The sequence below is a fragment of the Vigna radiata genome, chromosome 8 (genome assembly GCF_000741045.1).
Source record: "Vigna radiata var. radiata cultivar VC1973A chromosome 8, Vradiata_ver6, whole genome shotgun sequence".
NCBI classification, from domain to species: Eukaryota; Viridiplantae; Streptophyta; class Magnoliopsida; order Fabales; family Fabaceae; genus Vigna; species Vigna radiata.
In genome coordinates, this window is record NC_028358.1 from 36,421,422 (window position 1) to 36,440,916 (window position 19,495).

The 19,495-nt window shown below is 29.8% G+C and overlaps 1 protein-coding gene across 4 annotated transcripts; it reads left to right on the plus strand.

Annotated features, from left to right (window-relative positions):
- The first annotated feature begins 652 nt into the window (after nucleotides 1-652).
- LOC106769915 (putative F-box protein At3g16210) lies at nucleotides 653-4,351 on the plus strand. 4 transcript variants are annotated; one of them, XR_002669337.1, is made up of 4 exons: nucleotides 653-773; nucleotides 856-2,398; nucleotides 3,704-3,778; nucleotides 4,160-4,351. XR_002669337.1 is itself a non-coding variant. In XM_022785386.1 (2 exons), the coding sequence occupies exon 2, from the start codon at nucleotides 1,054-1,056 to the stop codon at nucleotides 2,188-2,190; it is 1,137 nt and encodes a 378-aa protein (XP_022641107.1). In that variant the 5' UTR covers nucleotides 653-773; nucleotides 856-1,053; the 3' UTR covers nucleotides 2,191-2,401. The 4 variants fall into 4 exon arrangements, 1 of the variants encoding a protein (XP_022641107.1); XR_002669336.1 differs by having other exon boundaries at nucleotides 856-2,226; XR_002669338.1 differs by having other exon boundaries at nucleotides 856-2,194.
- Nucleotides 4,352-19,495: the final 15,144 nt, after the last annotated feature.

Here is a 19,495-nt window from a genome sequence, read left to right on the forward strand (position 1 = left end):
TGGGTTTAGATTGAGGGAAAGAGAATAGAAAATACAGGGAATTAAGTACTTTTTTTTTGGTAAAATTGATTGATGTTACAGAAAAATAAATCATGTTAAGTGAATGATACAACGAATTACAAAATTATCTTTAATTTAATTCTATTAAGAATACATATGAATTAAAATTAAAAAATAACTAATTATTAAGCAATTAATTCATAAAATTAGAAATAATATTAATACAATATTTAAAATTTAAAATTTAAAATTGGAGTATATTTAAATAATTAATTGGAAATCATCTCCATTTTTTTTTCTTGTACTAATATAAAATGTTAAAGTAAAATAAAAAAAATCAAATGAGAAAGGGCAATTACGTATTAAATTTGAAAGATGTGAAAATAATAATTTTATACTTTTAAAGGATGAAATTTAAAAAGAAAATTATTTGTAAGTTTTAGTAGATGAAAACAAAATAAAATATCAAAACTTGTTTATTTTAGAGCAAAACCTTATTCATGGTTATTATAACAAATAAAAAAGTTAAAATATATAATTTAGAGTTATCTCAAATCTATTTAGAGGTTAATTTTACACACTATTCTCTATAGTTTTAAATTAAATTCTAATACTTTTAAGAAAAAAAAAAGTTATCAAAATATATCTAGGACAAGCGGTTAATGTGTTTCACATTCCACGACATTCAGTGTTGCGTTTTTCTTGTTTGGGATTAGATCCCAGGAATTGTGATCATGAGGCGTCTGAATTGTTTGCAGGCTGGACAAAGAAAAGTTCGACATTTATGTTCTCGCAATTGGGTTTATGTTGTTGTCTTAGGAAGGTGTTATCTTCTAATACATTGTTATTTTGTAGGCGGTACGTAGCACAAAGTGAAGAACCTCGGAAGAATAGTTTTAAATGGAGAAAAGAGGAAGAAACGAAGCTAGGAAAGGGTTTTGAGTGATTGATTTGGACACCGTTTCGTAAAATCTGATTCGTTCTTATTCCGTCTCATGGTCAATTAAATTAGCACCATTCCATTTCATAGTTTGATTGTAGATTCAAAATTCAATGTCTGACACCGTCTTCTTTCCCCATGAAATCCTTACGGAAATCCTTCGCAGACTTCCGCCAAAGTCCCTTCTCAGATTCACCACCGTCTGCAAGTCATGGCGCTCTCTCATCACCCACCCATTCTTTATCTCTCTCTACCACCGTCACTCCTCCTTTCTCCTCATTCAGTTCAGCAACCACTTCATCCTCCCCCACCGCCTCCACCACCCCTCCACCACCCTCCGCCTCCCCTCCTTACCCCACCATGATTACTCCGTCGTTTCCTTCTGCAACGGCCTTGTTTGCGTCGCCTACGGTGAGCACTGCCAATCTGTCATCGTCTGCAACCCGTGTATTCGACGATTTGTCACCCTCCCCGCTCCCCTTCAGTACCCTTGCTACTACACTTCCAGCGTTGCCTTAGGCTTTGATTCCAGTAAATGTGATTACAAGGTGGTCAGGATTTCTTGCATGGTGGATGATGAAAGGTTCGGCCTTTCTGCTCCCAAGGTTGAGGTTTTCTCTCTTGCAACTGGGTCTTGGAGGACCCTTGATCATGGCATTGCTCCTGTCTGCTACGTTGCTAGAGATACTCCCCCTGGATTTCACGATGGGCTTGTTCACTGGGTTGCCAAACGCTACGTGGCTGGTGGATGGTACAATTTTATTTTGTCCTTTCACTTTGAGGGTGAGATGTTTCGTGAAGTTATGCTGCCAGAGAGCTTGGCTCTTCGTACCTCTTGGGGTATGATTAAGGTTGTTGGGGGTGGCAATGGGAAGACTCTTACTGTGTACGATGTGGATGGGGCTTCTCCATGCTCTTGTAACATTTGGATGATGAAAGAATATGGTGAGGTGGAATCTTGGAACAAGGCCTTTTCTTTTCTTATGAGCGGATTTTGCTTGGTAGCACCGTCTTTGGGAATGATGATCACTGACGTGAAAATTCCACCGAAGGGGTTGTGTGTTACGTGCAGTGGAGAGGTGTTGCTGCTAGTGGATGTGGCAGAAAGGAGATGCCTGTATTCGCTGGACATAAAGAAGGAAAGTTTTACAGACCTTCAAATTGAAATAGGCGCAGGGTTTGTTTATTGTGGTTATTATGCTGAGAGCTTACTTTTACTGAACATAGCAAATGGCGTAGTTTCTTATTGAAGGGGTAACGACATTCCAATCTGATACTTATGCAGTGTATGTTATCATTCACTTATCACGTCAACGTTTATTTTCCACACATTTTGTTGCTTTCTCGGTGGGAGTTAAACCATTCCAAGTACAAGGAGTGTAAACCAAGTCTTTATCTTTGTTTCGTGTTTGTGGATTCCAATTACCCAACGGTTTACTGCGAATACGATACCTATTAGTATGTTTTGCTTGCTTACCTTAATTTATTTCATCATTATAATGTTTGTCTAAATTATGTCAGTTTGTTGTTGAGTAATATGAGATTTGTCTGCCAAACTCTGTCATTATATTTGTAGTCTTGAATGGCTTGCAGTTTTGTTATGTTTATCATTACAGTGAAAATAAAAAATGTGGAAGGTTAAGGATTAACTAGATTGATAGTGATGATTATCATGACCTTACTCAGAAGGAATAACCAGGGAGTGAAATCTGATGGCAATCGTGAAACATTGCTCAGGAGAATTTTGTCTGTTGTCTATCCGAATTCCCTGACCACTATGAAACAGTCATGTGCATATTTTTCTAGTTTGATATTTCGTATTCAGGGAATGTGGAACGTGCATTTATGTCTGTATATCTGTTTATTTAAGGACACATAGGGTTCTTTTAACAATTATGGAAGTGTTCTGGTAGTCAAGCGACTGTTCCTACAACATTGAGCAAGCTTTTGTAGTTACTTAAGATCCTTATATACTTGCCTATTATGGTGATACGTTGTTGACATTTATCAGCTAATTACTAAACTATGATAATTTTTTGTTTTGTGTGTATTATTTAGTGCAGAAATAGTGTTTTAAAGATAATACATTATATTGCTTGGCCAAATTCCCTGATGGGATGTTTGTTGGAGTATAACATTTAGTAGAATAAACATGTTGGTGTGACACTTTTGAGGCGTTTTCCATCTAGTGGACTAATTTTTTGGATTGGACTATCCTCTCATGCTTAAGTCCTAATGATAGGTACTCTTGTTGAGAGTTGAACTACGAAAATGGCTACCTATAGGATAAATTAAGGTGCAACAAACCAAATAATAGTAGGCAATGCTTTTTATAAACTGAATGGTTATTAAATTGATCAAGGTATTAGTAATATTTTTTATGTGATGATAAATGATTCTTGTATTCTCTATTTAGATAAAAGGTATGATGTTTAATATGAATTTAAAATAAAATAAAAATGTAAAAAACTGATCAAATATACAAAATAATATTAAAACCTAAATTTACAGGTTCTTAATATTTAAAATGTGTAAAAGTTTAAACAAAATGAGAATCATACTTAATCTAAAACTTTCTATAATATTTATTAATAATAAGTTTATATGTAGAATAAAAAAGAAAATCACTAATATGTTATGTTGAACTTGTTGAGAAAAAGAAGTTGAAATTGGTATTTATTGTTTTCTTTTGTTGAATTCATTTTTCCAATCTGACAGTTTATGCTGGTTTAATATTGGTTGTGTTTCACCTATTTTGCACAGCAACTGAATCAGACAGGAGAAGGGTTCCTTGTTGGAAGCAGCAACTCCAGATAGATTTGATAACCATGCTAATAGGTGAGTGAAGCTGTAAAAGAAAGAATATCTTTGGAATTTCATATTAAGTAGAATAAATGCCTTTGAACTATGCTTAAGGCTTAAAAACTCTACTGTCTAATGAACTACTTTTTTTTTTTTTTTTAATTTGACTATCTTTCTGTGCTCCTAACATGGTACCTTTTGCTGGTGCCTTATTTTGTGTTTTGTTTCTTTAATTAGCATATTTTCTTACTTTTTGTCTTACGTTTTGTAGGCTTTTAATGTTCAATTCGTCATAATCATGTTTGTTGCTTGCATTAATTTTGGAAATTTCTTTATTAAGTCTCTTGAATTTGATTCTCTTGCCTAACTTCAAGAATTTATATATATCATTGCTTGATAAATAGTTATTTTTTGCAGAAATTTCATCAGACAACCTTAACAGCCGGAGCATCCTTGAGTTTCGCAGTGCCTATTGTGTACTTGTGTGAATTCAGGTTGTTTTATTTTTAAATTCCATTTAAAAATTTATGGTATTGGCAATAAATATTAATATGAACAGTTCTGAAATAATTGATCTTTTGAACTACCAAATATGAACCTTTTTGAAAATGATGGTGAGTATTTGTTTCTTTGACCTTTAATTTCAAAATAGAGGGCATTGCTTTGCATCACTTATATAACTGTTCTACCTTTGTTTAACGGATGATTTCTCTGCTTTATTACGCTCAACATTTATTCGTTCTTTCTCATATAGTGTTCTACAAAAACTGTAAAATCGGGAATTTTTACATTTTAGAAAGTCCATTACTCATTTTTGTGGGTTGATTCAAAGCTAAACGGGTTACGCAGGAGTTTTTGTATTGGATTTTATTCATACTTCGGGTTAGATTTGCTTCACCTAAAGTTGAATAATGATTTTGTTAAAAACTGAAAAGATTAACTTAACTCTAGATGGTTTGTAAGATATAATTTGCACTTTCTGTAAGATAAGATTTGCACCGTGTATTTTGAATTGGTCATATTTTTAGTTAATATGAACCTTTCCTTTCATAATATTTCTACAAACTAAGGTATATATATATATATATATATATATATATCGAACATAAAACTAGACATTAATGATTAGTTCAGGATGAAACAATATGTTTAATAAATAATAAATATTGTTAAGATATATTTTAATAATGACTTTAATATTAGAATTTCATAAAACTGATTTGTAAAATGATATTTGTATTTATTTGTATATTTAAAATTAGTATTATTTCTAGTATTGTTTTTTTGAACTAACTTTTAGAAAGAGTATTGTTGGTCTTTAAAATTAGTGACAATTTTCTTTTGATGTATGAAATGTGTTTTATTTCTAAATACATTAAGGGTGAAAATGTTCAGAGTTTAATTTTTGTGCGCGGTCTAAAAGAAAATGGAAAATAAAATTTTAACACTATTTTTTGACACTATTTTGACACTGCACACGTGTCAAAATGTGGTTGGACGATTTCAAATTAAAAAAGCAAACTTTGGTTTTTCTCTTCCAAATATACCCCTATCTCAACTTTTTTAATTTGAAATCATCCAATCACATCTTAACACGTGTACAGTGTCAAAATAGTGTCAAAAGATGGTGTTAAAATATCATTTTCCAAAAAAAATTGACGTTAAAAAATTAAAAGGGAAGATAATTGTGGCTAGAAAGGTCTTGTTTTTAAAGAAAAGAATATAGTATTCTGATATTGCACGCAATATTTATTCTAATGTTGGAATTTGTATTTATTTTATCTGTAAGTTTTAACTGATTAAATTGGGTGAGAATTTAAACACCAACTTGATCAAATACTTGGAATTGGGTTTGGGCCAGATTGAATATGGAGCTGTCAGTTGCATTAAGCTCCTCGCATTCAGCATTTTCTTCATGCACTCATAATTTCTAACTGCACCTAATTCTTCGTAAAAATTATTTTCGGATTATCTGTTTCAAAGATTTTTCAGAACAAGCTTTTTTAAACTTTCGGAACACGTAAAATATATTCTAATTTTATTTTTTTCCATAAACCTGCCAAAGAATGTAGGAGAGAAATGAGGTGTACCAGTAACAATGACAGTAACGTTATGTGTTCAGGAAGGTATTTTAATCTTGAGTACCGTATTATACGTTGTTTTTCTTAATAAAAAGTGGAAATATACGTATCACATAAGCGTAATTAGTGTTAAAATAACTTTTTTCTTTAATCTCTTTATATTAATATGAGATACAATTAATAATAATGGGACGGGAAGAAAATACCTTTTCATTCTCTTATCAGTGTTAAATATATCAGGAGTTGGTATTGTTTATATTATATTAACAAAATGTCTCTCTCAATAGTTTTCACCAAGTTTATAAGTTTATTGGATGGAATTATCTAAATAATTATTGTTAGAATGTATGTAAATATTTGCTGTTGAATCACTTATGTACAAATATTTAAAGTTAAATAATTTAAAGTTTACATATATAATTGTTACGAATATCACACGATTTATTGATCAGATAGATAATTTTTTTAATAAATAATTATGAGGGATGTCATCTGTGTCAAAGGAAATCAAACTCTTGGCTATGAAATCTTTGGGCGGTGAACTATTTAGTATTTGGAATCTAAATTATAGAACTGCGTGTTAAATATGGAACAAACTGTTTACGAAAGAGACAAGGTAACAAATATTAATTAAGTTCATACACATGAAGTTTCTAATGTACTAAATATTTTGTGTTTTTTAATATATTAAAGCCATTTTCCAAAAAAACAAGTTTCATTTCGATATTCATTTTTTAATCCATTTACTTCTTAGGAAGAAAGAAAATTACAAATGAAGAAAAAAAATCAAAGAAATATAAGTATATGCATAAAATCGGTATATCTGTATTTTAATATAGAATAATGATATTTTGACACATAAAAATTTTGTATTTATTTTAGAATGGTAAAAATGAGTCACAACCTGCGGGTTAATCCGGTCCACCACAGGTTCGAGCCGGATTGGGTTTGAAAAAAATGTATTTTTTTTATACGGATCAGATTTTAATACGGGTTGAACTTGTGGTGGGCCAGGTTGGCCCACCAACCCACTTACCTAATTTAATTTTATTAAAATTTAATTTTAATTTTAATTTTATAAAAAAATATTTATTATTATTTTTTTTGTTTAAAAAAATTATTTAAGTTCTCTATTTTCATAATTTATTAAACACGAGAGTGAAATTTAGAGGTAAGATTTGTTTAGATTTGAATTATAAAAACTTTATAAAAAAAAAATATTTAAAAAAATTATAATTGAGTGAGTCAGTGAACCAACCCGTTTACCCACCAAATGAACCGGATTGGGTTAGCTCACTAAGTGACCAACTCGTGATAGGTTGGACCGAGTCGGGACGGGTGGAACATTTTGACAGCTTTAATTTATTTGATATTACTCTTTATTACTTTTTATTCTCTTTTTTCTTAAAAAATATATAAACCTATTTTTTTATGACTATTTTATTTTTATATTATATGATAAATGAATGTAAAAATGTGCCTAGTTACCGTTATCCTTTAATCTAGTTTGTATTGAACATAAAAAAACAAACCGAAACTCAAACACGTATCTATTTCTAGTTACATTAGAGGTGCAATGATTTAGGTGGAAAATGGGAAAAGTAGTGGGAAGAGAAATCAAATTTTTAAACTGAAGATTTTTACATCACAATCACCGAGAGAGGTTTGAGTAATTGAGTTTTTCTTTTCCGAGGCAGTATTTGTACAATAATAATAAAAATGAGTGAATGATTTCTGTGGTGCTGTTTTTAACTACCTTAGTTTGTAAACACTGAGTTGCTTAGCATTGAAGTGAGTGAGAATGAAGAATGGCCAAAACTAACTCCAAATTCCTGAAAGAACATAAAGCACACAGTGTCACTTCACAATCATCACGTGTCAATTATGGCAATAATATGACTCATTTGTCAACAACCTTTTTGCTTAGATAGATGTTTTAGATCGGGCTACTACAATATATACCTATACAATAATTCGATCTCAAATCCATCCCAGGAGGCAACAAGCATGTTGCAGACAACATCATTAGGAATCAAATTGGAGTACAAGAAAACTACAAAGACATACCAACAAAACTCTCACCCCAAAATCAACCAGTCAAGAAACCAAAACATTATTCAACAACCATTCTTCCTTCACGATTATGCCTTTTTTCATAATAAAATCATTCCACTAAATTACTTTATTCATTACAATATCAGTAAAGTTTTATTCCATTGTTCAAAGTTCCTTATCAGAACCTTTTACACTGACTACAAGATTAAAGCGAGTTAATCTTCATACATATATTCAATAATCATGAGGTGGTTCTCATCTCACATCAATTGAACCACCATGTCTCCCTCCTTTTTAATGCTCACATCTGGCCCCATACTTATGCATCCACTTCATTCTCTTGCTTAATCTTTCAAACTTAGCTTCACTTTGATGCTGCTCTTATTCTTTTCTGTCAGAAAAAACAAAAGACCCTCCTACTTCATTATCTTCACATAATATGGTGTGAAGTGTATAAGCAAAAAGGGTTTTTTGTACTCAAAATAATACATTGAGTTTGGCCTCAACCTTTTTTTATTCACAAGAAAAGTAAATATACAAAAAAAACTCAACTTTTCTTACTATTGGCATACCCTTATGTTCCATGATAATCCTTTTTTTTTGGGGTCAAAAGTTGCATCATAATTTGTTGCAATGGGTTGCTCTCATGCACCTTCACAAGACTACAGGTGGGGAAGCTTTCATAAATTTCCACATATTGGCCCATCTTTTGCGTTTGACAGTCCTTATCAACAAAACTTTGGGTCACCCCAAACACGTCTCAATTTCTTTCAGATTTTAAGACCCTCATCTCTATATGCTGTAGATTTGTCGCAACCAAGATCGCTACTGTGTGTCTTTATCTTACATCATGCATCTTTCAATTCATGTTATTTTTAGTTTTTGCATAACATTCAAGTATCATCACATAATATCTCATCTTAGCTCATAGTAATACCTAACACGCTATGCTGAATATCCTCTTATAGATAAAAATGTGATCAGTGAATATAATTTATCTGCTCTACTGATAGACTTGTAGCTTTTTAAGGTACAATTGCGTCATTGTAATTTGACACAGCAACAAAAAGTGCTTATTCCACATGCAACGCATTTGCTTACGGAAGCTATATAATTCTGGTTCAATCTAACATCATGATCTCCACTGTTTACTCTATCTGTTTATGTTTTATATATATACTTTCTTCTTGTCTGTTTTCATTTTTTATTCAATGAATCTCACTAGACATTTATTAGTTTCAGTAAAACTTAATTAATAGTTAAAAAGTGTGATAGGAAAATGCATTATATAGTAAATTTCCTCTACCTAATAAAGTGTACTTTGAATAAGAAACTTCAATTCTCACATGTCATTGTTTCTCTAATAAAATGCATTACATTTTCACTGTGAAGCAGTATACCACATGCATGGTCATGGATTAGTTCAGAAACATGGTGATACTGTGTCCATTAATGAAAAACCTGCACTTTCCTTTTTGTGTGGCAAGTGTGGAGCAAATTTTTGGTGACCCTGTAGATCGATCATAGTGCTGTTTTCTTTGGAATCAGCTAGGAAACAAAAGAGCATGATGGTTTAAGATCATCATCATCATCATGGACCAGCTTCGGAGCCCATGTAAAAACAAATTAATTTCAATGTTTACAACAGTAGAAAAACCAGGTTTTGTATGCAACAACAAGCAACCCATGTTACTGTTTTAAACGTTGTCTTAATTATTGCCTTTTAATTTAAAGCTATACACAACTTTACTCTGCAAACATCACATGCTATATAGATTTCTTGATTGTCAATATTGTACTAAACAACACCTCATTTCACTCGTGCCATGTATATATCTTTTGTTGACTTAGTTCCTCGTGCAATCATATGTAGACCCTGACATAGAAACTTCATTTGGACGAGGAACTGAAAAAGAAGACAAATTTGTTATGGTAAATCTGTGTAGTGAATAAGTTCGAATTATCAAAGAACGAATTGCCTACACCAACTAAAGCAAGATAATGAAGTAACCGAGACACACAGCATTTTTTCAGTTCATCATCACTTGATTCATTGGTAGCAGAACAAAGTAAAGTACATCAATAGATGGATCAAAATGGTGAATTTTTCTTGTCCTTGATAATATTTCAACTTTGTTGACGTACCAATCTCATTTTACAAACTGATTTTTAAGATCGATAAGTCTAAAGTCAATTTATGATATTATAATCATTTGAAATCTATCTTAAGATTTGTTATTTGTTAAACTTATCATGTGACTTGTTATTGGATTATAATTAATATCTAGTCTTATATTTGAGATGTATATCTCTTGATATGAGATTGAAAATCTTACGTTAACTAAAGATAAGACAAATTATCAGATTTTACACATTCATTTTGTAAATTTGAATTAGGTTTAAGATATATTTCTTTAAAACCATGCAACATCCTAACCAAAGTTTAATCAAAAGTTTCGTATAAAAAGTAAGATGAAAGAATGAGTCATTAATTTAAATCTCTCTTTTAAGAGTGTACGATGTCTTATATAAATTGAACATTTATGAAACATTAGTGTGCAAGGTATAGATGTTTCAGGTTTACTAGCTTCTGCTAGTTGCTATCAACAGAAGTGTTCAATTCATTCATAATGTTCTTCAACTATCCACTGCATTTTTAACTGATACCATCAACAACTGTACTGTTTTGGTTCATTATCTAGGCTATATTAAAATGTTTGGTGCAACCAATATTATAAAAGGTTTTAATGACAATGTTTCAATTAATAACTTCAATTGCAGCCAGCTATCTTCATAAATCAGTTGTTAGGAAGCACTCTTCACAAAAGCCATCTGACATATCTATTATTTTCTATCTGCAAATTATGAATCCTTACATGTTTATAGCATTATATAGCCAAACACGACCAATCTTCATTTAATAAATTTCAAGTACTATCTGCTCTTGGCTCCAACCTTAACTTTTTTGGCTCCAATCTTAATGCCTCTCACTCTTAATTACCCTTCATTACATACTGACAGCGTTTTAAATTACAAATGGACAAATAACTTAAAAATGTTTGGTCTGTGTTTTCGTTACTCTTACTGGTAAAAGCACAACAAAAAAGGTGAACTTTCATAATGACCTTTCAACCACATAACAGTAATGAAATAAATCACTAGCTATCTTCTTGAAGTTGCTCATCATAAGAATACTTTTACATTAATAACCATTGTTAACAATTCTCATACTGATATGTAAGACGATTTGTTTTCTCTTAATAATGACCAAAATCTGTGATTATTTATGTTAATGGCATGCCTATTATTATGGAAGGACACTTGAATTAGAAGTTTACGTTCTCTTAAAAGCATTAATCTATAAAAGCAAGTTACATACATTATACATAGTTATATGTCTCACTATGCTTAAACCAAGACACGGTTATTATGACCAACTCTGGCAGCTGATTGAATTGATGCCCAAATTTTGCTGAATTTGACAACACCAGACCTACTGATATGTTTAAAAACAGAAAAAAAGATTACTATTTTTTTAATCAAAAGTACAGACAACTCAGGAACTTGTTTGATTAAAAGCACAATGGCACAAAAAGGGGACAAGCAGCATTCTTTTATAAGTTACGTGTGTTGTTGATTCTTGTAACAATTGTAAGTATGTAACATCGATTTTTACTACATTTATATTCTTAATTTTCTTGACTTTTGTCGAGGCAGTGATGAACTTATATGGAAAATTAGTAAGTTCTGGACCTGAGTCCAGGTTGTTTATCTCTGGAAATTATCTATTAGATATTATATTAATCTTGTTCTGTAGTCATAAAAATAAGCATGAAAGATTGAACTTCATCAGTACTTTCCAGTAAGGTGTGAAATTGAGTTTAGCTATTACTGGTATAAGGATGTTATTGGTGAATGTAGAAAGTTGTTTCTAACATCTCAAGTACAACTATATAAAGGATTATCATCGGTTCTGATACTAGTGTTGGGTTTATCAAGGAGGTAGTTCACTTGAGAGACACAAACACCAATAACATCCGAGTTAACTATATAAACAGTTGACACAGTTCTTTATCCAAAACCTTAAGACAATTAGTTAATAAGTTTTTCATCTTTAACTAATATTATACTTTCTCATTTCTATCAAACGTGGAACTTAAACTCACGATTAAATTGAGAGACACAAACACCAGCTCATCCAAACTTGTTTTAAATAGAAAGATAAGAAGAAAGAGTATAAGCAAATGCAAACAAATTGAGGGGGGCTGACCCACAATTTCTGAGGTATGCGCAGATGGCACAGTGCAGTTCACTGTTTGGCCCTTAAAAGTTTGAAAATATAGCGTGGAATAGTTTGTATTAGTACAAAAAATAGATGAAAAAGACAACATATCAATTCAGAGTGAAAGTTTTGGAGTGTTCTTGATAGCAAAAGCGCACAACAAAACATGGAAGTGCTCCAAAAACTTATCCTTACTTGACACATAAAACAAAACAGCAAGCAGCACGGTTCATTAAATTATTATATATATACGTATGAGTAAAAATGAAAAAGTTCAACGTCTTATGAAAAGTTCGAATTTTTAAATAATTAGATTAACATGTACCTTAATATTGAAATCGTTATTGAAGGAGTAATTATTAGATGATAAACGAATGAGTCCATCACTAATCCAACAATGGGTTAGATTGTGTAGGTCCATCAGGCAGGCCGACCCACAGAAAATAATTATATTATTTGTTTTATCAAATTAATTTTAGTTGATAATTTATCTAATATCTGAATGGTTTTTACTTCATATTTTTGTTTAAATACTTATTTTATTATATTAGATAAACTAAACTAATACAATAAATTAATAATAACAAAAACCAGATAATTCGTTTGCTTAAGAATTATAAGATCTTAAATACAAATACTGAGAAATTTAAATTTAATTCTTATATACTGAATGATAAGTTTTTTAATAATCTTTAGCATAGAATGCATTTGACAACGACGATTAAATTAATTACAAATTTATTTAACCGGTTTGTTAACTTGTAAGTTGTTTGAAAAATAGATATATTTATAAAAAATATTTTGTAGTTATTTAGTTTCCTTCTCTTTAAGTAGTGAAAATACATGTTCTGCCGCCACATATTTTTTAAGTATTTATATTATAATATAATTTAATAATATATGTAAATTGATTGAGTGAATATGTAAAATAATTTTTTATTCCTTAACAAAATTGAATATATAATTACAAATCTGATGAAAAAATAAAAAAGAAGGAAAAAAAACATATATATATATTCAACAAATTTCAAAATAGCGGTTATTCATAAAAAGACGGTTAAGAAAGATTATATTATAAAAGGTAAAAAAATATGAATTGTGTATAAAAAGAGAGAAATCTTCCTTATGTATAGGTATAAATAATTTCAATATTTTAATATATTTTTTATTGTTCTTATTTTTTATTTTAATCTTATATTCATAATTAATTACTGCATTATGCTTAATATTTATTAAATTTTTTATTTAAATCAAATTAGAATTGATGTATAAAATATTTCATAAAGTATACATAATAAAAATTGCCAAAATAAAATTGAAGTTAGCAATAGTTTATACGAACAAATTAAAATAAAAATTCAAAAAATAAAATATTTTTTTTTTAAAAAAAAAGGAAAAATGTATTAACAAAATAAAGCTTATATAAGTAAATTTTTATACCACGTTACATGAACTAATCGATTATTTTATTTAACATTTCTAATCTAATAAACTCACTTATCAAGACAAATTTTATCATAAATATTAGTATTTAGTTAAAAAAAAATTTGATCTTAATTTTTTCTTATAATCATTACTATAAACCCTTAAATTCAAATAATTATATTAAATTAGATACTGTCTATTGTTTTGATTGTTTATGAAACCAAAGTAAAAAAAGAGTATATCATAACAGTTCTTTTACAATTCTTGTCATAAACCTAATTTTTTTTATTTATTCGATTTAGTGTTTAGCTTTTTTTAATTGAAAAAAAATGTGAACATTTTTTTGTTTTGGTTCATAGCAAAAACTAAAAAATTTTCTTTTTTTAACATCATCTTAATATATCTCACTTAGAATTATTATCGATTATCGACGAAAATATTCACTATCGTATCCCTTGCACTAATGTTAAGGTTGTTAAAAGATACTTTTAAAATAAAGTAAATAAACATTTTAGCAATATGATAAAAAAAACATAAAACATACCTATAAAATAACAAATTTAACCCGCTTCAATAAACTAATACAATTACACAAATAGATAAAACCACAGCAAAAGAACTGCAAAAAAGTTATAAATTGCACACATTCTATTTCAACGAGCCATTGGAGAGAGCAAAATTTTCTTTGGGATTCATTCTTTTTCCCTTGATCCATTCAAACCATGGAAGTCATCAATTCTTACTTTGCTTCCTCCATTTCCATTTCCCAAGAAGAATATGAATACCACTTTTCAAGGAAAATTCAAAACTTTTGAATTGTCAAATTGAAGACGATATAACTTTTGTTAAATATTAAAAACAATATCTTCAAAATAATTTAACGACATAGCTGAAGAAATTCACAAACAATTTATTAACAAAATCATATATTAACCTTTGATTAACTAAGTTAGTAACCTTTTAATTTTCATTTTCATATAATGAGAAAAAAAAAAAGTCAAAGTTGGTGAAATAGGTATTCCATAAATTGTAAATTGGTAGCTAAGGAGGCAAAGACTATGCATGGTGTAGCATTGGTGGTTTCAACCAAAATTGGTAACATAACACCTCATTGCCTGTAGTCAACCATGCACGTATCATAGTCTTCCGTGAAAACCACCAATTTATTTTGACTAAATCTTGGTAAAGAAAAGTTCTGCACGTGTGATCTCGATCCATTCATAAAGTTCAAAATCAACCCATCATTACATAAATTAGGTTCGAGAATTAACCTTTGCACCTTCTCCTAGGTTATTCTCTTACCATTTTAATATTCATTTTTTTAAAGAAAATCGTTCTAGTAATTACTTTCTTACATTGCACGCCATAGACTTTAAACCTCTTTCAAAATCTACCTCACGGGTCATTGCAACTAAACTTATATTTTATACCAAATTTGGTGTGCTTGCAGCATTGGATCCTTGCCAAGTGTTGTCACAAGTCCAAACTCCAAAGATAGTTGAGTTTGGTGAAAATTGGTGACTTCTAACGTGTTTTCGTTACTTATCCAATTTTTATGTTATTGTAGTAGAAGGAACTAAAAAATAATAGAAATAAAAAGTTTAAAAGTTGTTGGAAGTCTCATATCGACTAAAAATAAGGTCAATTCATAATATATATAAGTGGGTGCAAACCTCACCTTACAAGTTTTGTGGGGTTGAGTTAGGCTCAAAGTCATCGCTACAGTCTATACTAGCGATATTTGTTGTTTGTTGGACGGATTGTTCCACCCGTTATTGGATCACTCATTAATGCCTAGTCTCACACTCGAGATGTTTAGTAAATAAATGAGTGCAAGTCTTACTTTACAAGCCGGTTTTGTGGGATTAAACTAGGCTTAAAGTCCATTTCTAACGAAAGTTATATAAAAAAATTAAGATTAGCAAACATTAAAACTTAAGATTTTATCTTAGAAATGGTTTTAAAAAACTCCTATTTCAATAATCATATATATTTCTTTAGTTTATTTGATAAACCATAATTAGAGTTGTTGGAAAGATAAATCTTCTCAACCTATTATGGTAAAAAAAAAATCTAATAATACATTAATAACGTTTGGTATCTATAGAAGTACATGTACAATACGATGTCAAACTATGTTCTAAATAAACTAAACATTAAAAGATTATGCAGTGAAAACATTGTATTATGTTTATAAAAGTTCCTTATGGAAAGCATAATTTTGGTTGGATTTCTTTGATTTTTGGGTGCTGCATGTCGCAACTACGTTAATTAGTATATAAGAGTACTTCTAAATATTTATTTATCATTTTCACTCACTATTACTGTGAAACTCTCAGCATTATCAGTTAAAAAATATTATATATTACCATAACGACTTTAAGTAAATGACAACGAGAGTGTCATTTTTTTTATTCTTTTAGTACATACATTATTTACATTTTATAAATAAACGTACCTACTAAATAGAAAAATAAGTGAGCTCATTATGCATTTTAAAAATATCTAAGTACTTTTTTTCATCCACATTTTTTGTTCTTAGAAAATGATAAAGATGATACAGTAATACTCTAATTATAAGGACATCAAAATTTTGTCTACTTGATGTTGGAAAAGACATTTGAGTTTGAACCGACAGTTACTTGTTTAACCCTAACATATAATTTGAATAGGAAAAAATAAGTTGGACATGATATATTTGTACATGGAATGGTATATAAGGAACCCTGTAATTACGAGAGTTTTGTGCCTTTTATTTTATACATTTGGGTAATTTTCTTTTCGTTTATAACATATTTTTATTGGCTTATATTAAAAAAATACACTGCAAATAATTTACATATTGAGATATATTAAATCATTACAAAAACAAATTACAACATAACTTTTACATTAAAGCAATGTATTTATTATGATTTTTAACTATATAAAAAACAAAAAAAAAATATCATGAGAAAGTTTGAGCAATAACTATTATGAGGCTGATTTAAACCTAACATAGCCTTTATTTTTACAAATTTAATATATAAAGTGAGATTTGTATTAATTTATATATTATAAATTGATGTTATTTATAGTAAACGAGAGACTGTTAACAATAACAAAAGATAATGACCCGTGCGAAATACATTTAACATATTACAGTAACTATAATGTTTTCTTTCTGGTTCCATGATATTCTCTAAATTAATTACCATCTCACAAAAAGTTGATAATTTTATTTTTCATTTTGAGAAAGTATGACCCCTGAACGTGGACAGAGATTATTATTTTTTTTCCCAGAAACTTTATATAAATAGGATAGTTTGATATATTTTTCACTCATGATTTGAATTTTGTGTATTTTGAAGAAGTATAAAACAAACACCGACTACTTTAATTAAGCAAGATGAGTTTGTTTTGGTAAATTTGTTGGTTTATTGGGGTTTTTAAATAATAGTGTGTTTTTTGTTTTTGTTTGAATTGTTAGCTTCATAGGATTCCTTTTAAGTGCCGTGACGAAATGCACTTTAAAATATTGAAAACTACAGCGTGAACGTGATTTGCTCCCGAAACTAGATGATACGTGGCTTACTTAAATACACCTATGTCACACTTTAATCAAAGAAAACTGACATATGGTATGTTCGGTTTTTCCTTCCACCACCTCAATCAAATTAATTAATTAATTAATAATTAAATCAAAATTTGTGCATTTAATAGTAATAGTATTCATTGCTGTCTTACAATTGAACTTACAGTATGAAACAATCACTTGTCGATTATCAGTGTGCATTATTGGTGACGAGCCAAATGTATCTTACGATATTTATAGATCAGTAATTTCTGCAACAACTTTTTTCTGGATTAGGTTCTCGGGGATAGAGCAAAACAGAGACACCGATTTTTCATTTATTGTCAACATTAAAATAATATATCTTCTGTTTTGGTGAATAATTTAGTTTCTTTTTAAATGAAATTATGATAAATTAGTTGCTGTTTGGCTGTATTCATTTTTATGCAGCAGGGACACATGTACATGACGGTTTTGTTACAAAGATCGCCATCTTTTGATCTTTTGTAAGTCCCTATACACTCTGCTGTGTCAAAATACACAGTATCAAAACAAAAATTAAATATAGCTATTTAAGTGCAAATAAAAACACACATACACAGAGAAAGTTATGAGAATATATCAGACTCGTCAAACAGCTGCAGTCTGCGGTTGTTTGCATATATAGCAAAATTTGTCTCCTTTCACTTTAGTTCCATGCAAGTGAAACTTTAGACTTCTTCCTATCAGCTTATTCTTCCTAGCAAAATCAAGTATATTTTACAATTAATTAAGTTAGGTTTAAAGTTTATTTATTAACTTAGTATTAGAGTTATGTTACACTTAAAATATAAATTTGAAAAAAAAAACATAAAAAACATTGAAAGATTATAAGTATTCTCGAAGGTTGTTCTCATTTTACTAAAGTAGGTGGTGGGTATAGATGGTGTTAGAGTGTTGGAATTGGTAAGATATTTAAAATGAAGTTTCTTAGGATACCTTTGAGAGCAATGGAGGAGCATGGTTAGGCTATCGTCGTCATCAATTCATGATGGATGGGCATGCTTAAGCTTATCCTATATCAGCCAAAACATGAACCTTAAATAATGCCAATATTCCAGCTGGAAAACAACATGTTGAGTGAACAAACAAGCAACATTATAGTCATACAAAATTCGCCATCCAATATTATTCACTTGTCTTCTAGCTATATTTCCATTTTTATTTTATTTTCTCATGTTTTTCGGTGATATAAACTACTGATTGGAATCTGCATAAAATAACTTGATAATCTTCATGCATGTAACTAGCTATATTTACAAAAGCATAGATATATATATCTCACATATTTGGTTAGATCCTCACATTCTACTTTCCGACGTAAAAAAGGAAAAGAATTATAGTGTCTAGGAGATCTTGTGCAACACCTCATTGTGCACGTTATGTCCCTTGTGACGAGTAATTAATAAAAGAAAAAAAAATATATAGTACATGGCTTGATTCAGAAGCTTGAGATAAAGACAGATTGGAAAACTGGAAAGAAAACCTTAACGCGTATCATGAACTCTTCTTATGGTTTGGATCTGCGAACTTGCTGTCGATCTATATCTTAGAAACAGAATAAAGCACGTATGTATTAAAATGAAAAGGTGATAGAAGAAACGAAAGGTCGGAATTCTATATTAACTTTGACGTGAAGAGTAAAGTGGTGGTTAAGCAGGTAAAGACTAAGAATATTGAAGTTTTGTCTGTTTTCTCGTAAAACTCTACTAACTACTGTTTCTCTCTGTGTGTGCTTATGTATATAAAAAATATATATATATGCAGTAATGAAGCAGTTACCTGGGTCTTCTGCAGGGTGCAGTCACAATCATTGTGAAAACCTATCTGCACGTGCGAGCCTGAGCCATACACATAGGGATCAATGACATAACTGGAGGCATGTACGTATAAGTCAAAAACCAAGTACATATATAAATATTAGTATAGTGGGAAAATGGTCAAATGAGAAAATTATTATGCAATGTAAATAACTTCAATTTCTTTACATATGTATTACTTTTCTGGACTTATTTGAAGGAGTTCTTTTCGTAACTTTTTTTATTTTTTTAAACCCCTTCTGAGTTACTAGTATATACATACTGTATTATTATTTAGTTTTGCTTTAAAGTAAAAATACTGTAATTAAATAGATGTAGAAACAGGTTAGGAAATGAAATCATAATCATTTTAGGAGTAGGTCTTAAAACCCTGATTACCAAGACTACCCAAATTAATTAAGTTATTTCATCCTTATAAAGTGTTTTAAAATAAGTATATAACTAGAGGTAATACATTAATACGTGTCAATAATTAAAAATTGTTTTCAAAGATAAAAT